General features: G+C 38.9%; 1 protein-coding gene across 1 annotated transcript in view; it reads left to right on the plus strand.

Moving 5' to 3' along the window:
• LOC118337755 (phospholipid-transporting ATPase ABCA1-like) overlaps nt 1–18,818 on the plus strand; it is a 177,729-nt gene that overhangs the window by 20,674 nt on the left and 138,237 nt on the right. The window contains exons 10-14 of the mRNA XM_035674855.1: nt 6,199–6,338; nt 7,079–7,195; nt 10,681–10,878; nt 14,322–14,527; nt 15,373–15,549. Coding sequence (XP_035530748.1) covers nt 6,199–6,338; nt 7,079–7,195; nt 10,681–10,878; nt 14,322–14,527; nt 15,373–15,549 — 838 coding nt within the window. The remainder of the gene's footprint in view (nt 1–6,198; nt 6,339–7,078; nt 7,196–10,680; nt 10,879–14,321; nt 14,528–15,372; nt 15,550–18,818) is intronic.

The raw sequence follows: 18,818 nt of genomic DNA on the forward strand, positions 1-18,818 counted from the left end.
CAATTCAGATTCAGTTCTAAATAATTCAAATTCAGTTTCTACTGGTGTCAGAGTGCGCTGAGTGAGTGAGAAGTTTCATGAGCTAAGAAACAAAACAAAACAAAAAACTCACAGTGTCCTGAGGCCTGTTGAGGAAATAAGACATCCCCAAACTACTGTATGATGCTTCACCAATGATTAAGGCTGATCTTTTCAAAGGCATTGTTTTGTTTTATCAAACACCTGACATGATCCAGCATATGATGTTATAGTAAGGTTGTTGTTTACCCCAGTGTTGTCTGGAAAACCTCCCTGAGCTACCAATTTGAGTTACAGTTGACTCATGTACTTTGAAAGTAACAGTAGAAAAAGATGCCTGTACATAATTTAATGTTACTCTGGATTTTCATTGGGTTAACATTGTGAAGATGACCTCCTCTAAACAGACTGGCAGCAGTCTGACATTATCAGTATTTGTAGAATACTTGTTTTTTATTTTAATCTGTGGAACTTGAGTATCCCCAAGGAAAAAAAGTCATTATAGATTATCACACACCTGAATGTTTAGTCCTGACCATGTGTCTGGTTTTGATGCATGGGTGGACCCTCTAAGACTAACAAACTTTTTATCATTGCACCTGTTAAAGTGCACCTGATTCTATTTTTAGTCATTTAAGGGATATTAACTTTTTCCACATGGGGATAAGTATTTGTTTTAACAGCACAACTAATTCCCAAGTAAAGTTTTGTGCTCTATTTCTGCAAACATAATAATAGATTGTTAGAATAAAGGTTTGGTCTGCCTCATTTTCTTGACTGGAAGGAGTAGAGAGGAAAGGAAACCATTTTCCATGCATTTAAATATATGGAAGGATTGTGCAATACATGTTGAGACTATACTGTACTGTTAGTGTGATGTACATAATTGATATTTGAGAAATATATAACCAGACAGAAATAAAAAGAAAAGAAATCATATTTTTTTTCCAAAAAGATTATATGCACATAGGCCTTTCTTTGCTGTACAAAGAAATCATTGTTATCATCAATCGGTATTAAAAAAAATAATAATAATGAAATAAAAGAAGGACAGCAATTGTAGACATGGTAGGGAAAATTACTTCATATATTTGTTCCATAAAATCCTTGAGAATTAGATCTTCTGGAAATTTCTTGCAGCCTCGTTCTCATTAGAGACCATGCATTCCTGTTTCATTAAATGCCTGTTCTTTGGAGACTACTGCACAAAATTAGATTTTAATAAGAAGTCCCTATTCCCTTGGAATAAAGTTACACTGTAAAGTGGAATTGCATGCTAGTGCCAGCGCAAATCAGCAAAAACATTGTATCATCCTTTCAAAATAAGCACTAACGTCTCTGTTAGCATGCTAATGGCTGTTTTGCATTTGCCATGGCATTTCATTGTGTTGGTCTATATACAGTTAAATTAATCTGGATTGTGCAGTTCGTCTGCATAATGGCCAATTACAATTCTTTTGTAAGTGTAAAAGTACACTCAAAGGAATAGCAGAACAGCAATAATAAAGGCCAACACTAAGGTTTGGTTAACGGCTCAGGGACGTTCTGTTCCCAATTAATGGTTAACAGCAAAGGAAAACTTCCGAGTCACTATGCAGAATAGTTGGGGTGGTAACAGTTCTTCTAGACAGTAAACAATAATTTGAAATTTTTACAATTTTTTAAAATTGCCCAGTAGATTAACATGGGTAACAGTGATTAAATGGCTCTGCAATGTCACATACATTATACATTACGTACGTTAATACATTAACATATTTGTTGGATACATTTGCTTGTTGTTTTTGGAGGCTCTTATACATATGTCTCATTTTAGAGGTTGTTTTCTTTGCTGTTACACTTGACATTACTTACTAGTTTTTGAATGGGTTTACTCCCTTTTTCTCTGCAAACAGAAATAGTCAAAACAGTGAGAGCACTATGGAATATAAACCCGGTGATTTGACTTGACCTAATATCGTAGCGGGTATTTTGTACCGACGGCAAAGATCAACCTTTCAAATTAACGTATCTAATGTTGTCAAAATAACTTTCCCCTCTTTCATTTAGCATTGTCCTATTTTCACTGGTGTGATTTTTCTCTGACATTGCTTATAACATTTCCTAATCATCTCGAGACTCACACTGTCATCCTCTGAGTATTTGCCCATGGGTGTCTCTTTGAATCATTAGTAATTGGTACCCTTTATTTCTAGTTTTAAGCACATCCCTTTAATATATACTGAAGGCAGAATACTGGCCTATCGAGGCAGTTGTTGGGAGTAAGAGAGGCTCATCTTTTACTACTGAATGTCAAAGCGGCTTTTATGAAAGAGCGACTTCAATGACATTTATTCACGCTTATTGGACTTTCTGTTAGAATGCTGCAAGACAGCACTTGATTTGTACTGCTTGTAGGAAATAAGTGCTGCTTTATTGATGCATGGGTTAGTTCACTTTAGACTGGCATGTCATATTAGGTGTACATGTGCACTGTATGTGTGTGTGTTTGTCTGTATGTGTACTCTGATTGTGCATTGCAAGAAATGCCTGAAATATGAGTCATGTGAATCTAGAGTAATATCCTTTTCCGTGTGTGTTCGCACGTGCATGTCTGTACATGTGATTGCACGTGCGAGACAGTGTGTGTGTGTGTGTAGCAACAGCATTTGCAGTGTGGCGACGGCATGGTCTCACTGTAGTGCTGAATTGAGCCCATCTCCAGGGTGCAACTCCAATTGATTAAATTTGCCAGGTAAGTTGAGGGGCTGACTTGAGGCTCCAAGCAATTATTTGACTGTGGCTAAAACTGGTGTAAAGAACAGATTCTCTTGTTCTTTCATACTGCCGTTTTGTAATAAAGTACAGATCTGTTGTCAAAAAGAACTGCACAGCTCACAGCTCGTGAGAGTGTAACCTCTGTAATCTGATGCTTCCTTTAGCACACAAAATATCAAAAACGGATATATCTTTCCCACGATACAAAGATACCTATTGCTAAAAGTGTTATAGATTTGTCACTGCCATCTATATCCATGCTCCATTGTTGACTAGATTCTGTATTCTTTGTGTCTTGTGATTGGCCCAAGCATGCTGCTTCTCATTCTCATAATCACTTTCATAATCAGAACATTTTTATGAAATAAGGTAACATACTGTATGCTACCTTAGCATGCGACAGGTAATAACATACAGGAAATACAGTGGTATATGCAGTGTGCTTGACTGCACGCGCTACTTGTCGACTTGTGACGCCACCTTAAATTTCTACATCCCTTTGTGTGTGTCCATGGGGTCTTGCAAAGCCACTTTCTTTTAACACTTTAAATCCTGCATTTTTTACATCCATATTTGCTAGCTAGCAGTCTTCTTTTTTGCTGCCTTTTTTGATGCTGCTTGCTTGCACGTTACTGCCACTGTTACCTCCTCAGGGTACCTTTTTAGAGGCCTAAAGAGGTGACAGTGTTGTTTATTTCACTGGGAAGAAAGTGAAAACGAGCCTGTAAAAGATAAACATAATTTTGTGTCACAGACGTATATTCATCTTCTAGGCTCTTTAATCATTTTGTGACACCCCATCGTGGGCCCAGACCTGCAGATTTAGAACTACTGCATTAAGGTGATCTGTCTTTTTTGGTTCAATGCATCCATTCAGTCCATTTTGGAAACCTAAGCTCTTTCTTCGTACTGTTATTGACAAGCACAATATAAAATTATTTTATTAACAGTTCCTATTTCTGAAATACCAAAAATCTTAAAAGTTGGAGTCTCTTTCTAAGAGACACCAAACAGCAGAGAGCTACTGAGCTGTCTGTCACACACATTTCCTGTCTTTCAAGTGTTATGATTGCAAGAAGTGGCATCTGTGCAGTCTGTGGAGGGAACAGCTGGCCAGACTCAGACTAAGGGGTGGCCATTAGCTGCCTGCGCACAGACCTCCCAGGAGCACCTGAGAAAGATGGCCAGGAGGCAGAAAGGCTAACATTTAATTGCACTGAAAATGGCCGCTAAAATCTCCCTGATGGCGGAAACGGTTGCCCTGGTGAGATGAGAAGAAGTGGAGGATTGAGGTTGTGGTCTTGACAGGGGAAAAATGAAAAAGGACTGGAAAAAGCACTGATGTAATGACAGGTGTCTGAACAAAAAGGACGGTTGGTTACAGATCAAAAAGGCAGACGGTCATACTGACTGGCAGACGACACAGTGAATTGATCAATTGTCTGATTAACTACCACACTGCAAGAATCAGATATTTTCAGTCAGAGCAAGGCAGGCACCATCCAAGTGCAATCTTTCTTTCTACTTCAGGCTCCATTCATTGCAGTGCAGATCCTCATGTAACCTATTCAGCACTCTCCCAACCTGGCAATATTCACGTTGGCAGATAAGTTAAATTAGTAATGATTGGACTGCTGCTGAGCATATTGACTTTCTTTGCTCTGCTCCACAGAAGCTTTTTCCTTATGTACTCAGGTCTGAACTCTTGGCTTGTGTTTTCCTCTACCTGTGTATTAAAGTAATAACAACTTTTAATAACTTTTTGTAAATACCTCCACTTTGCAACTCTTTGAACGCTGATGCATAATAAAGTACTTTGCCAGTAACTGACCCGATATCCACTTTAGGAGAGCTTTTCATTTTATAAAACCTGGTTGGACAGTCTCAGGAAAAATGAGCAGCAATGGTGTGTTTTTAACAGATATAATTAGATATATGCTTGCTTATCAACAATAAACTGTAAGGAAAAAAATACCTTTACCTATCAACAATTCTATGACAATCGTTCAAATATGTCCTTTCAGGTTTCAGTTTTGAATGGATGCTGTTATGACTCTATAAACCCAAAGGTTTCTTAATCTAAGAGCCAGGATGCAACCTAAGGTTGTTTTGAGTTCAGTGGCAGTATCTCTCAGATTCTTTAGAGCCCCAGTTTCGCCCCTCACTTTATTGATATTACTCTTAACAAATTCCAAAGCACTTAAAAGGGAATAATAACATATAGGCAAAAGAATATACAAATAGAAAGCAAACAATAAAAACCCAGAGCACCCAGGGGACAAAAATAACTTATAGAAATAAAAGAAAATATAAAATGGAGTGCAGCAGTAAAAGCAGACCAAGCATTCACAGAGGCTTGCAGTACTTATGAGTACCGTAATGTTTTAAGCAGGAAAAAAGATAAGATGTAATGTCTGAAGTCATCGTGCTCCAAAGTCATTGTCAGTTTGTAAGTCCTCTAACATTAATCATATAAAAACTAGCAATTACATGGCTCGCCTAACAATATGCTGCAATAAACTATATAAACACTTAAACACAATTCAGCTCCTAAACGTTGTACCCGGAGCTGCTTTCAGTCCTGTTGGTTCAAAGTACTTGTGAAACTGTTGGGAAGTGATCATTGCACAAAGGAACAACATTGTAACACTTATCACTTTTGATGGGGTCAGAAAATCGAACAAGTATCCTTAATCAAGACTCTACAAAAAGGATTCATTAGTAGCAGCCTTTAGAAGTAATAGCTATCTGTTCTGAAGGGCAGTGATTGCGTCAATACTGTCCCTATGGTGTAAACTCGAGGTTGTTTGGTTCTTTTCTTGCATTTTACCAGCACTATATGTGTTACAGTGTATTACCTCAGCATTACTTCTATTTTTTATGCACCAGTATATGTGATGTTTTTTTTTCATTTGTCAGTTAATGGATACACGTGTCTGATTTTCTTATTTCTGCTTGTGATAAATGTGCTTTTCTCAACTCTTGTTTCATAGGGGAAATATGCCAACCTTGATGTATAAAAATGTTTAAATATAAATATAATTTAACATGCCATATTAGTAATATGATATGTGTTTGACGACAGAGGTCTACTTTATTATTTTTGAAGATATGTCTGGTTTAGTTATAAATGTGAAATTAAATGGTCAAGATGTAGGTTTATTGATTGTATGAAACTCATACTAATGTTCATATTTGCTCACTCTGGGTTGAGATGGGTTGCCATGGTAGCCACATATAAATTTCAAGCTAATGTATAATATTTATAATTTTTGCTTCTTGGGTGCTGCAAAATCTCTGATTTCATGCAGATCTAACAGCTTATTTCCCCTTTTTCCTCCTGTCCCGTGAAAGAGCATCGGAAATTTCTTGGTCTTGCCTTGACTTTCCCTGTCTTCTCTCCTCTCCTCTTCCCTGCTATAGATGATTTTTGTCAGACTCTTGTCGACACCCTGGAGGGCACACCTGGTCTGCGCTACATTTGGAGCACCTTCAAGCCGTTATTGCAAGGGAAAGTCCTCTACACACCTGATACACCCGCTGCTCGCCTCATGGTGAAAGAGGTAAGTCTAGAGAAAAATATAACATATTTACATGCATGCTGACTTCTCATGCCCTTGAAAAGTAGCTGAATATTTTGCTCACATCGGTGTATGGTATGAGCAATTTTAGTGAAAGCTGAAAACATTGTTTTCCATTTGTTTGTGAATACATTTGAATATCCTGTATGCAGGATCAGAACAATTACAAGTATCAGTAACTGTGAAGAAGCCTCCAGTGGAAGAATAAAAAAACAATGAATGTCACACAAAGTAAGTAGTTAAGTTAAGAAAATAAAAACAGTGCAATAGTTAGTCAGGTGGTCTGTTCATGGGACCTAGTGAATGTAATGCATTTTCATGACATGACATTCCTCCAAGATATTAGCATTGTTTTGATAACTGCATAAGCAAAATAAACAACAGGCAGGCGGTGAGGGTTTTGCATTGAGAATTCGTAATGAGTTCACAGCAAGTGGCCCGGTGCTGGTGCAGAAGGCCCCTTTCACACCAGACATTCAGATTGTTTACAAGTCAATGTTCAGGGGTAAATAACCCCATTTACATTCGTCACCATGGGGGGTTGCAGCGTTACAATGTGATGAGTTCCTCTAGGGATTAGTTTAAATGTTCAGATGTGGAGTACTTTCATGTGTGGATTGGCTCAGAGCAAATAGAATAGACTCAGTGGGTATGCTTTCAGTCAGGGAAAGGTGAGTTAACTTTATTGTAAAATAATATTGCTTTTGTTGTTTTTGTTTCAGGCAAATAGCACATTCAACGCCTTGGCTATGCTCAGAGAGCTCGCTGATTCGTGGGATGAACTCGGGCCACGTGTCTGGGATTTCCTTCAAAATAGCCCTCAAGTCAATTCAATACGGGTAAGACTCTAAGAAGCACTATTACAAAATGTGATTATTAGGTTTTCTGAAAAAAAATCTAGTTTCTCAACTGACAAGTAACAAGTTTTAATACTGAACATGTTTATTTTTACAGAAATCTTAAGAAGTTACCTTGTAAACTTGTTATGTACAGTGAGATTTCACCTGCAGTACTTTTGGCTTCAGCTAGATAGTCTCAAAAAGCAGCTTTTGTATGATTGTATTTCACATTTACCTGTGCAGTACACACTTCAAAACTCCAAAGCTCACCAGAACATGTGAAATTAGTGAGTTGTTTTTCTGGCTGTTTTTTTTCCCTTTTTTAATTAGACTCTAGCACATCAGCAGCAGCTGATTTACTTTTTTTCTGTCCAATTCACTGCATTTTACTATCTGCGCTTGTTATCACGCAACTTCCATCATTGCTTATGAATGCATAGAGACATAAAAACCTACATAATCTGATAAAAATCCTAGTATTTTTTAGCAGAAATCAGTAAAAAAAAGAGGCCTGATATATACTGCAGGTGAGAATATACATGTCGTGTATATCAATTTGTTGCACCTTGTGTTAGATATGGAAACCGAGGGAGGAAAGTAATTATGGATAAGTGCAGGATAATTTTCATCCTGGCAGAAAGGATTATCTATAGAAGTAGAGGACATGGACTCTTCGGCACCACTTCTCTCCCTCCCTCTCTCCTTCTCTCTCTCTTTGCCTCTTGCCGTATTTCCTTGACACTGACATTACTCCGGTGTCACTCCAAATGAGCTTATAGGCAGCTGGAGGGAAGCAGACATTGGGAGCTCCATATAGCCAGGGTATTCATTACCCTAGCCCTAACCTTTACACAAATGGGCCGGCAATCCTCCTTTGTCTTCATTTTCTCCCAGCCCGGCTCTCTCTCTCTCTCTCCCTCTGCCTCTCGCTACAAAACTGGTGGCATCGGAGGTTTGTCATCTTCAGAGGTCCTTCAAGGTCGCAGACCCGTTTTACGGTGATGGACCAATTACCATCACCACCACAGCTACATTTGAGACAGAAGATGTACGGTGTAGAGATGCATAGAAGGACATACTGTACAGAAACAGCTTACAAATAAAAGTGGGTGAAAATATGTTTGATGTAATTGCCTATTTCTTTACATAGTGTTTACACATTGTAAGTTGTAATCCTTATTTTTTCAGTCCTGGTTTATTTGGCGACACTCGTGGTTACCTTGGAAACAGCAAGTGCGGTTTAATACTTTAGAAATAGAACAGAAGTTCAGGAGTATTTGTTTACTGTACAGCCAAACAGACTCACTTTGTTTTAATAAAGAAGTCAGTCAGTAATCCACCCTTGTTCATGTCACACCATGAACAACTGCAGTCTGATTTCATGCTGCACATGAAAGTAGTTCATGTAGTAGTTTTCCACACAACACCAGAGCACGATAAAGTTAATTACCTTTCTCAGAGGTTGGAGGTGGCATTTCATCTAGTAGCTCACTATGGCAGGTATTCTTCGTTCCATTACTCCCTGTCACATATGAAAGTGATTAACTACCCAAGTGTGGTGAAAATGTCTTGTTTTGTAGGCTCAGTCTAGATGAAAATTGATTGATTTTGTGCTTTTAATGTGAAGCATCAGCAGTAGACCACCCTATTTGCATTAGGTGTAACTAAATACAAGAGTCAGGCTGTTATCAATACGATTCGAATAACATACAATTATACTGGTTAAGCACATGCCTTGTTTCCTCTGAATCTCTTGTGGCGGACTCCGCCACTAAAAATAACAATAATAATACTATACAGAGAGGTAATTAGTGAATGTAAATACATCAAATGGCCGACAATACATTTTATTAAAAATGGGGTTTGATTTCATGAAAATCTGAGGGTTTATAACTTGAACTCAATGCTTTAATTAAAAACTATGAAATAAACAGGACCCATACTCTCTGCATAAAATAACTTTTATATTCTGGAAACTGACAGATCCGCTCATGATGAGCAAATTCATTTGACACATGACCAACAAGGTTATATGGCATGTCTGTAACTCTCTGGTGCAAATACCACTGAAAATTATGCCACATGTAGTCGTAGCCTGGATGAAGATTTCAAATAGTGAGCTGACTTAAGAGTTACGGTCAATTTGCCGGCGTGACTACTGTGATTCCTAAATGACTCACAGACTTTAAAATACATACATTTTTGATGGGTCATGTCCTTAATGTAGCACCCACTAAAATGGATGCAGATCTTTTTTTAAAAGGTCACATGCAGCATAGAGATTACTTAATTTGACACTTTGTTTTAAGGTTAGGCAGAATATGATCAGAAGTGTTGACACTGAAATGCCACTGCACTGGCCAGAATAAATCTGAATCACAACTCAGACTTTTGCACTTTAGAGGCCATATTCTTGATTGACATACAGCGCCCTTTCTTCTTCAGTCCACACAGTCCACTTTCAAATGTGAACCATGCATATTCATCTACTAGAATGATTGGTTTGGAAACAGTAGGTATGTTTTTTTTCCTAAAATTATAAATGGTATTTAATGGCTGTTTGAAATAACTTATTATCTCAATGGATTTAGTTTCCTTTTCAGTGTTCCTCTGTGTACATGACAGGTATATAATCACTCTTATGTTTAATTTTAGTTTATGTAGTAAGTAAAACTGTCATTATAGGAACAGCGTTGTATTAATACTTAGGCGGTAATTTCACAGCAGCATGGAAATACTGCTAAATAGAGTGCAATGCATTTAAACCAACAAGTGGGAGTAAACTGATCTTATTATGCAAGAGCCACTGTATTGTTTGAGAAGCTCAGAACTGTTTATTTCACACAACATTCTCACATGTGCATATCCGTGTGTTGTATAGATGTAGGGCTTAGGTACTGAAGAGCAAGGTTATATTTGCTTCGTATTCACCTTGATCAGAGCAGTTGCAGCTTGATCCATGGCTTGAGATGCCGGAAAGAGGCTTGACATACATGGTTCTTGTAAAGTGAAGGGGACAGAAATCAGCATTTGCCTATATGTCTGTTTCATGCTCTTGTATTTTTTTTCATGTGTGTACAGGCAGTGTTTAAATTTGCATTAATTTTCACACTCTGCTCCTTAATGTATGTCCATGTAAATGTGCATATGCTATGTGTGTGGGGGGGTACTGTACATTCATAATGTATGCTGCGCATAAGCACTTTTTGGCCATGAGAATAGTAAATGTTGTATCCCAGAGTCTGAAGTACAACAGTGCCATCTATCTTAATACTCCTAATTAATTCTGCAGAAGAATGAATGTCACAGCCACCAACGAACAAAGCTGACCTCCCTTGCTTTCTCTTCTAAAATAATACCCTGCGATCTAAACTGCTTTGGTCCTCAGTCAGATTCCATTGCATTCATGCCACATTCGTTCTAAACCCCTCACTTGCAACCAGAGTAACTATAATTAAAACCATCTTCTTGCCTTTCTAAATCAGGCTTTGCTGGCGAATCCAGTGTTTGCTGCTGTCCTCAACCAGCGTCTCAGCAGCACAGCGTGGACAGCCGAGCAGCTGGCCAACTTCCTTTACAATGGGCCTCCGGAGGATCGTCCACCCGACATGCCGCCCTACGACTGGCGGAACGTTTACAACAACACTAGCCAAATCCTGAAGCTTCTCTCGAACTTCCTTGGTGTATGTAATTCTTTTTTATCCATGCTTTTATTAAATGCGTAGCACCTCATGAACCTGACTTCCAGCCCACTTGAGGGTTCTCTGACCTCTTCAGTAAAGTGAGAGATTTGATTTAAAAAAATAAAAAACATTCTCTGACATTTAAGATTTAAAAAAAAATATATATATTCTCACTGGTGAGGAAATTGGGAATAGATGTTTTTCTGCTCTCCCTCCACTGTTCTCTTTTAGCCTCTCCCTTCTGTGTTATTTATCTGGTTCACCTGATATTACCCATGTGGTTTTGTTGGTTGGAGTTGGTGTTTAAAACAAGGGCTATATGACCTTTAAAGTGCTCAAACAAAAGCCTTTTTGTAAAAAATAAGTTGATAAATTCTAATGTAGCAACGTTTTTTCTGAATTGTGGGTTTGTTCAAAACCCGATCCAGATGAGGTAACTTTAGCCATGCCGAGCCAGTGCAGCAGCATCTTACACATTGAATTTACAGTGGATTACAATTGAGTTTTTTACAGTGTCAATGGTAATTTCATTCTGTCATGATATTTAAACAATTTGCAGTGTCAGCTATTCAATTACCACATATACCCTTATTTACAGACTTAAGGCAGTGATCTGGCACAAGTCTTGTATCCATGACACAATTGCTTTCCTTTACTCCTCTTTCTGTTCACAACTGTGACACGATGGCAGAACATCAGTGGTTCTTCAGTATGTATGCAGGGAGCTTCGCATCTAAGACACAATGTGTCCATGTTCAGCACAGTGCTTTTTGTTTCTTAGCTCTGTTGTTGCTGTGTCTGTGCTCTGCTGTTGTTAAAACCAAACTGAAGACTTTTCCAGATGACATGTACAGGTTTTTTTGTTTTTTTTTGGAACTTGCTCACTCATTCAGCTTTTGTGTGTTTTCGGAGAACAAGCTGCAAAAGGGACTTTGGTCTTTTACTCATTAAAGTTTAATACCCTTGACTTAGCAAGCTGTCAAATACACAGGAAGATCTGTCACTACATTGCTTCCATGATAATCATAAAAAAACATTGTTATGGGCCTGGCTATAGTGAATCTGTAGAGGCATCAAACAGAGTGGAGTCTCTAAGTAGGAACACACACACACACACACACACACACACACTTGACATTGATATATTGATCTGTGGCACAGTTTGCAGCAAAATCCTTCTTTCTCTGTGTTGTGTGATCAAACATGTACAGAGCTCACACACACCCCCCTGCCACACTCACACGGACACATATAATTTCAATCCACAGGTGGGTATGATGTCAGTTTGGGCCCTTGGGTTTAGCCATACATGGCCAATGAAATTCCAACAAAATGCAATCTATTTTCTGACTTTGCTCAAAATGGATACCAGGATAGGGACAGTTATTAGACATCCTTTACTGTGGTGTCCTCTTGTCTGGGTGTATACATATGTAGGGAAATAGAGAGCTTTCTTTCAGTCCAGGGCAGAATACTTTCAGCACTGATAAGGCAATGTAAGCAGGTGGAGTAGCCATAAGACAAAAAATGCTATACAGTACACAAATTAAACCGACCATGATAATCCCTTTTACTGATGGATAGAAAATTAGGAAAGTTTGCTTTTTCATAGCTTATCTTAAAGACAAACATCTTGTTCATGTGATGAATAACATAATTTAGCCTGATTTAATTACTTTTTGGTTACTGATTTTGCAAGCACAATCTGCATGGTGAATAACCAAACACAATTCATCTTTAGAGCAAACTGATTACTTTAGGATACATGGAGAAAAAAACAAGCTACCAAGTGTCCACAGTGCTGATACAGATTCAGCACATCGAAGCGATAAACGCCTTGATAATATGTGTTCACAAATGAGTCATTTGTATCCTTGAAATAATAATCTGTGTGAGCAAATTAGTAACTCAAGATCAATGCCCAACAATCTGTGGCCATTTTATAATTGGCATGGCTTCTCTCCATGGTGCCACCACCAGCGTAAACAATCAAGCCGCATCCCTTTAATAGCACAGGCCCAAATTAGAGCCACAAACTGCTGCTGCCCTGCTTCATTTATGGCTGCCCCACAATTAAATAGGATCATGGTACTGATGGTGGTATTTATGAAAAATAGATAAGAATAGGAATAATCATGTAAACTGCATAACAGGTCATTATGAGTGGCGTTCAAGACAGCAGTAAGACTAAAGCAGTACAATTTCATCATCTTCATAACCCTCAGATATATAAAACTATATACATAGCTGCAAATTGAGAATACTGCATTACAGTATAGTACTGTTCTGCTTAAACATTAGGGACATTGGAGTAATTTCTCTAAGGATGAGTGTATGAGCTACCAAAGTCTCTCTGACATGAGCAGAGAAAATTGATGTGTGGTATGTGTCGTATCTTCTAAAAGAGCTCACAGCATGCACTCACACAGCCACTTGACCAGCCACACATAGGCCATGCAGTAACTTCATCATATGTTTGCAAGTGTTAATCACTTAACTATCTGCAGCATCCACATAATCTCCACAAGCATGATGCTACTATGAGCAAAACAACTCAGTGTGTTGCCCTGGATGTTCCTCTGAATTAGGCCAAGATAGGATTGGCAAGCTATCAGTGGTGCCAATTTCTCTGTCCAGAGCCTGAATCAGATTGTTTACATCAGACAGCTTAGCCCTAGCTGCTGGCCCAGTGGTAAAAAAAACAAAAAAACACCCAAAATGCATAAGCATTCTTACTCTATCCAAACCAACATCATGGTTTGTAAGCTTGTAGTGACAGAGAAATAGAGACATCTGTAAAGGCCATCTAGAAATACGGTAGACTTTCGGGGTGGCTGTTAACATGTAGCTCCTATACCTAGTTTATGAGGAGCATTTTCTTCCATATATTTCTCTCAGCACTTGTCCAAACTTTGGGCTCATGTAACCATTCCACCGCTGCGACATCCTCACTTGTATGTACTGAACCAATGCTGTGTTTGTGATATTTTGTTTCCCACCATAGCTTGATATATAATACAGCTAGAGAATCCTTGGGGGAAATGATAAAACTATTGCGGCACTGAGATGTGTGGACAGCTGTCAGGTGTGACTGCCTCCCAGGATGGCTAGCTCATTATCGTCTCATGGAACAGGGGACAAGGCTACAGAACGGGGAGTGCTAGCGAGGCTGTATCTCATTTGCTTGTCTGAAGCCCAAAACATTTCCCACCCCCTTGCAGATCCAGATAATTTGGAACTAGGCTCTGTGTGGTTTAGTCAATAGCTGAGTGACACTTTTTGCTAAATATCCATCTGCCATTCTGCCATTGAGTTCATGCCTGCCTTTGTTTTATTCCCTCTTTTGTGGACACTGAAGGTTTATATAGAACAGGAATGATTTGCTGAGAAAGAGATGATAGAAAAGGAATGCATTTTTGTGATACTTCTGTGTTTGTTGACAGTGTTTAGACCTGAATAAGTTCGAGGCAGCCCCCACTGAAGGCCATCTGGTGAGCAAAGCGCTGGAGCTTCTGAAGAATGATACATACTGGGCTGGAGTCGTCTTTGAAAACCTCCAGCCAAACTCCAGCCACCCCCCTCCTTACGTAAAATACAAAATCCGCATGGACATCGATGAGGCAGAGCGTACCAGCAAAGTGAAAGAGAGGTATGTGACGCAGCTCAGCCTTGAATACGAATAAGGATCATATCTGACCATATCTATGAAAATACTACATTTATTTACTGAACTGTCTTTTCTTACTGGCTTTTCCTGTGTAACACATTTTATGGCTTTTGTTTGAAGGAATAATATGACACTGCCTATTCGCTTCTCGTCGAAAGGAGATTGATTCGACTCTCATATCTGTATGCTAATTATGAGGTGAGAGCCAAGAGATGGTTAGCTTGGCATAAAGACTGCAAATACAGCTAGTCTGGTCTTGTTCAAAGATGAATATTGGTAATTAAACAGTGTTAATGAATGAGCTTTAGAGGTGTTGGTAGGCTTTGGACACAGCTAGGCTAGCTGCTATCAGTGTTTATGCTAAGCTAAGCTAACTGCGTCCTTGCTCTTGCTTCAAGATTGGCTCTGTCCAACGGTAAAAAAAAAATCCGCCAGCCAGCACTGGCCAGTACTAACCTAACCTTTGGACAGTGCTAGGCTAGCTGTTTCCCTCCTGCTTCCAGTTTCCACTAGCCAGTATTTATGCTAAGATAAAATAAGCTAATAAGACGTGAGAGTGGTATTAATCTTTCCTTCTGACTCTGGGCAAGAAAGCTTTCCGAAACTTTCCAAAACTTCAAAGTATTTCTTTAAGCCCTGTGATTCTGAGTTTTAATGTCCTTCCTGTTTAAAAAATATCTGATCTTTTATTTGTTTTTTAAAGTTTTCTCTCAAACAACATAACCCCTAAAAACAGTCATGATACTCTGACTGTATTTCTGACCATTCTGGTTGTAGTTTACTTGCCCTTTGCTAAGACAGATCATGGTGTGCTTGCTTTTAATAAGGTCATGGTCTCCTGGGGCCCGGGACAACTCCTTTAACGACCTGCGCTATATATGGGGAGGCTTCGCCTACCTGCAGGATATGATGGACAATGGCATTATACGAGTGCAAACGTCAAAGACCCAACCCCTTGGTGTTTTTGCCCAGCAAATGCCATACCCTTGCTTTGTGGATGACGCGTAAGTACAAAAGCTTTTATCTGTCAGCCGTGTGATTAGTGGAAGAGGAAGAAGGTATTACAGCAATAAAATTCTGCTCACTCTGGGGAGTTGCCACTCACTGCCACCACATAGTTGAGTTATGGTCTTCAGTTTATCAGTCACTTAGGCCCTTCAGATTTCCCTGTGGTAGCTTCAAGATGCTCCCTCTTATTTGTCTAACTTTCTTTGACATCCATGGTGCTTTTCTGCTAGTGCCTCATGCTATCATTGATCACAGATGAAGGGACTACTCTAATAAAGCGAATCTGTTAAAAGTCAATAAAACAAATGTAACATCCGGGAGGATAAATTTAAACATTCATTGAGGGTCAGAAAAAGAAAAGAAATGAATGAAGACAACAAGTGCAAGAGTGGGCTAAAAGTATTGATTTTAGTCAAACCACAGGAAATTCCTGAATAGTTGATGGATGCTGAATTATTCAAGCAACCACCATGGGTCCTTTCCTTCCTTGTATTTTCGAGGCATTTCATTCGTGAGTGTACCATACCCCACGTCTCACACAGCTCCATCATGTGAAAAGATTGACATCAGGACTCCATCTGTGTTGTGTACTGTATATATCCCTTGATAGCACTGGCTTCTATCATGTTAGACCATTCGCCTAGGGACAGAAAACGATGGGGTTTTACTCTTGATCTTCCACAGCCAAGATTTCCTCAGAGTATGGGAAATTACTCGCATCCACACAACATGATGATCTCCATTAATAAAGGAAAAGCCCAGTGATGCCATCAAGAGAAAAGATAATTACCAGGGAGATTTAAGTCCAACAACACAATACGCCCCTATCAGTAGACACAAAATATTTACACCCCGTGGGAAAACACAGTTCCAGAGATTAGGGATCTAATTTAAAAATATTATGTGCTTTGGATAGCAGAGAATTTACAGTAAAGCAACCTTCAGAGAGTGTTTGGATCAACATATTTATAGAGGCAGAAGTAGGACGAAGCATGAAAATTATGACTTCATATTGAAGATGCATTTGGGCTGCTAATATATACAAGCATGGGAGTGTTGAATGCATGTTTTGAATAACAATGCCCTATTCTATACCACATGCTTGTCTTGGAGACATGAAACATGAAGACATTGGTGCCTTGAGAGCCATATTCAAAGTGATGGCTTTATTAATGTTGTTTGTATCATCCAGGGTTTCTATTGATTGTGCTTATTTCCTTCCTCCGATTTATATTCACAATGTGGCATCAAGATGAAATGCAGCTTCACTGCTTTGCGCTTTATTTTGTTGCTACTTTAAAAAACCTGGTTTTAAGACACATATTGCATATTTCTTTTTAACTGCCTAAGTGGGTGCGCTTGATTTGGCATGCCAGGCAACAGGATAGTTTCAGAAGTACTAATTGGAGTGAAGTTGAACTAAATATTGCGCCCAGTGGAGATATTCATCTGAGAGGAATTTTGGCATTTTGAATTAGCTAAATTACAAAATCATTCCCTTAATACATTAGCGGGTAGACACACTGCAGATGGAAGAAAACTGACATCCCTGCTATTGACTTTTTCTGCATTTCCATTCCGTACCTTTCTCCAGGACAGTAACAACCAAAGCTTGGCACCAGATTCCTCCATGTTGTAGTAATGCACAGTGTTGTTAGAGGTTCCAGCATGTCACCTAGTTTCCTTGCACCCTCATTTAGGATTCATTGTTGTGATAGTGATCTGAAATTAGACAGTCATGTTACAGCTTATTTTCTAATGCCGGCCCTGTTGCTTAAGTTTCATCTTCCTAAAACAAAGGATTAATAATTACACAAGATAAATGGGAGCCATAAAACACTGCAATACCCTCAGTCCCTCCACCATTTACTCTTTCGCCTGCCTAGCCATTTGGGCATTTCTATAAATTATTAACACTTGAAAACTGCTATTTCATTCATAAATAATTGAGAGTGAAATCACACAAAGGAAGATGCACTACAACACAGAGAGCTATGGCGGGGAAGAACCTTGGTGGTAATTATTTTCATCTCAAACTGTGTAGTGTGAGCCAAGAGGAAGGAAAGAACATTGTGCATTCAGATGGACATGTTAGCAGTTTGCTGTAGCTGTTGCTCAGTGTAGAAAAAGGTCTAATCTGACTTTAGGATGTCATTAAGATTAATTATCATTAAGATACTTTCAGATGCTTCAGGTGCTGTTTAGAATTCAAAAATGTTGTATGTACAATCAATGGATAGAAAATACCCTGTTGGTCACATAAAAAGTATACATGGTTCCAGTAGCAGTATAACATGCGATATATATTAAATATAAGACTAAATTGCAGTCATTTCATTATTTTTTGTGTACAATTTAGGCTATATCATGTACATTTACAATATATTTTCTGACAGCAGCTCAGGAAAATGTTGCCATGACTAGTTTCTGTGAGAAACCTATCACTTCCTTTTTATCTTTCACTGATAAACTTCAACTAACACAGCAGAATTATCTGCGCTGACCCCAACCCTCATCAACACTTCTTACATCAGACCTACCTTTTCAAATCATTTCCTTTTTTGCGCTCCTCATTTCCTCCTCGCAGCTTTTGACTGTATCTCACCTGACAAACTACCAGCGATCTGGGCCTCTGCAACCACAGCTGACCCCGTTGGCATTTCGAACTTCAGATAAGCAAACTTTATTAGCTCCCACTGTCTTCGTATTCACATTGTGCGCAGGCCTGAGATGACGGTGTGGGATAAAGCTTGACCCTTTGCAGGGCCTGATAGCACATAAACTGGTCCTTTATCAGCGGCCTCTGAGCGACCGCATGCTCCTGAATCAGAGGAATCTCTTGTTTGGCTCCTGAGGCTGTGCTCTCCGTCAATAGGTCTTTCACATTCGCATGGGCTTGATGTGAGATCTAAGGCCGCTTTCAGTGATACATAACGCAGGCCTGCAGTAGATGTAATAATATTGATTGATTAAAATTGATTATGGAATAATCAAATCAGGGATGTAAGAGGAAAATGCTTTTGTCCATCTACAGTAGCTCATAATACACTGTAGTGTAGTCCAGCACATATTGTTTTTCATATTGTTTATCCATGCTTACATAAGAGAATGGTTGGGAGCAAAGACATGTACAGTAATATGCTGTATTTTGATTCATTTTTACTAAGACTAATAAATTATTTGGATACCAGTATGTCCAGATGCTGTATTTTATACATGATGGATGCTAAATGGTCACAGTGCAAAGTGTGTGTAGCCAATCAAC

This window comes from Morone saxatilis, unplaced genomic scaffold (genome assembly GCF_004916995.1).
Source record: "Morone saxatilis isolate NCDOM2014 unplaced genomic scaffold, NCSU_SB_2.0 Contig4, whole genome shotgun sequence".
Classification (NCBI taxonomy): Eukaryota; Metazoa; Chordata; class Actinopteri; family Moronidae; genus Morone; species Morone saxatilis.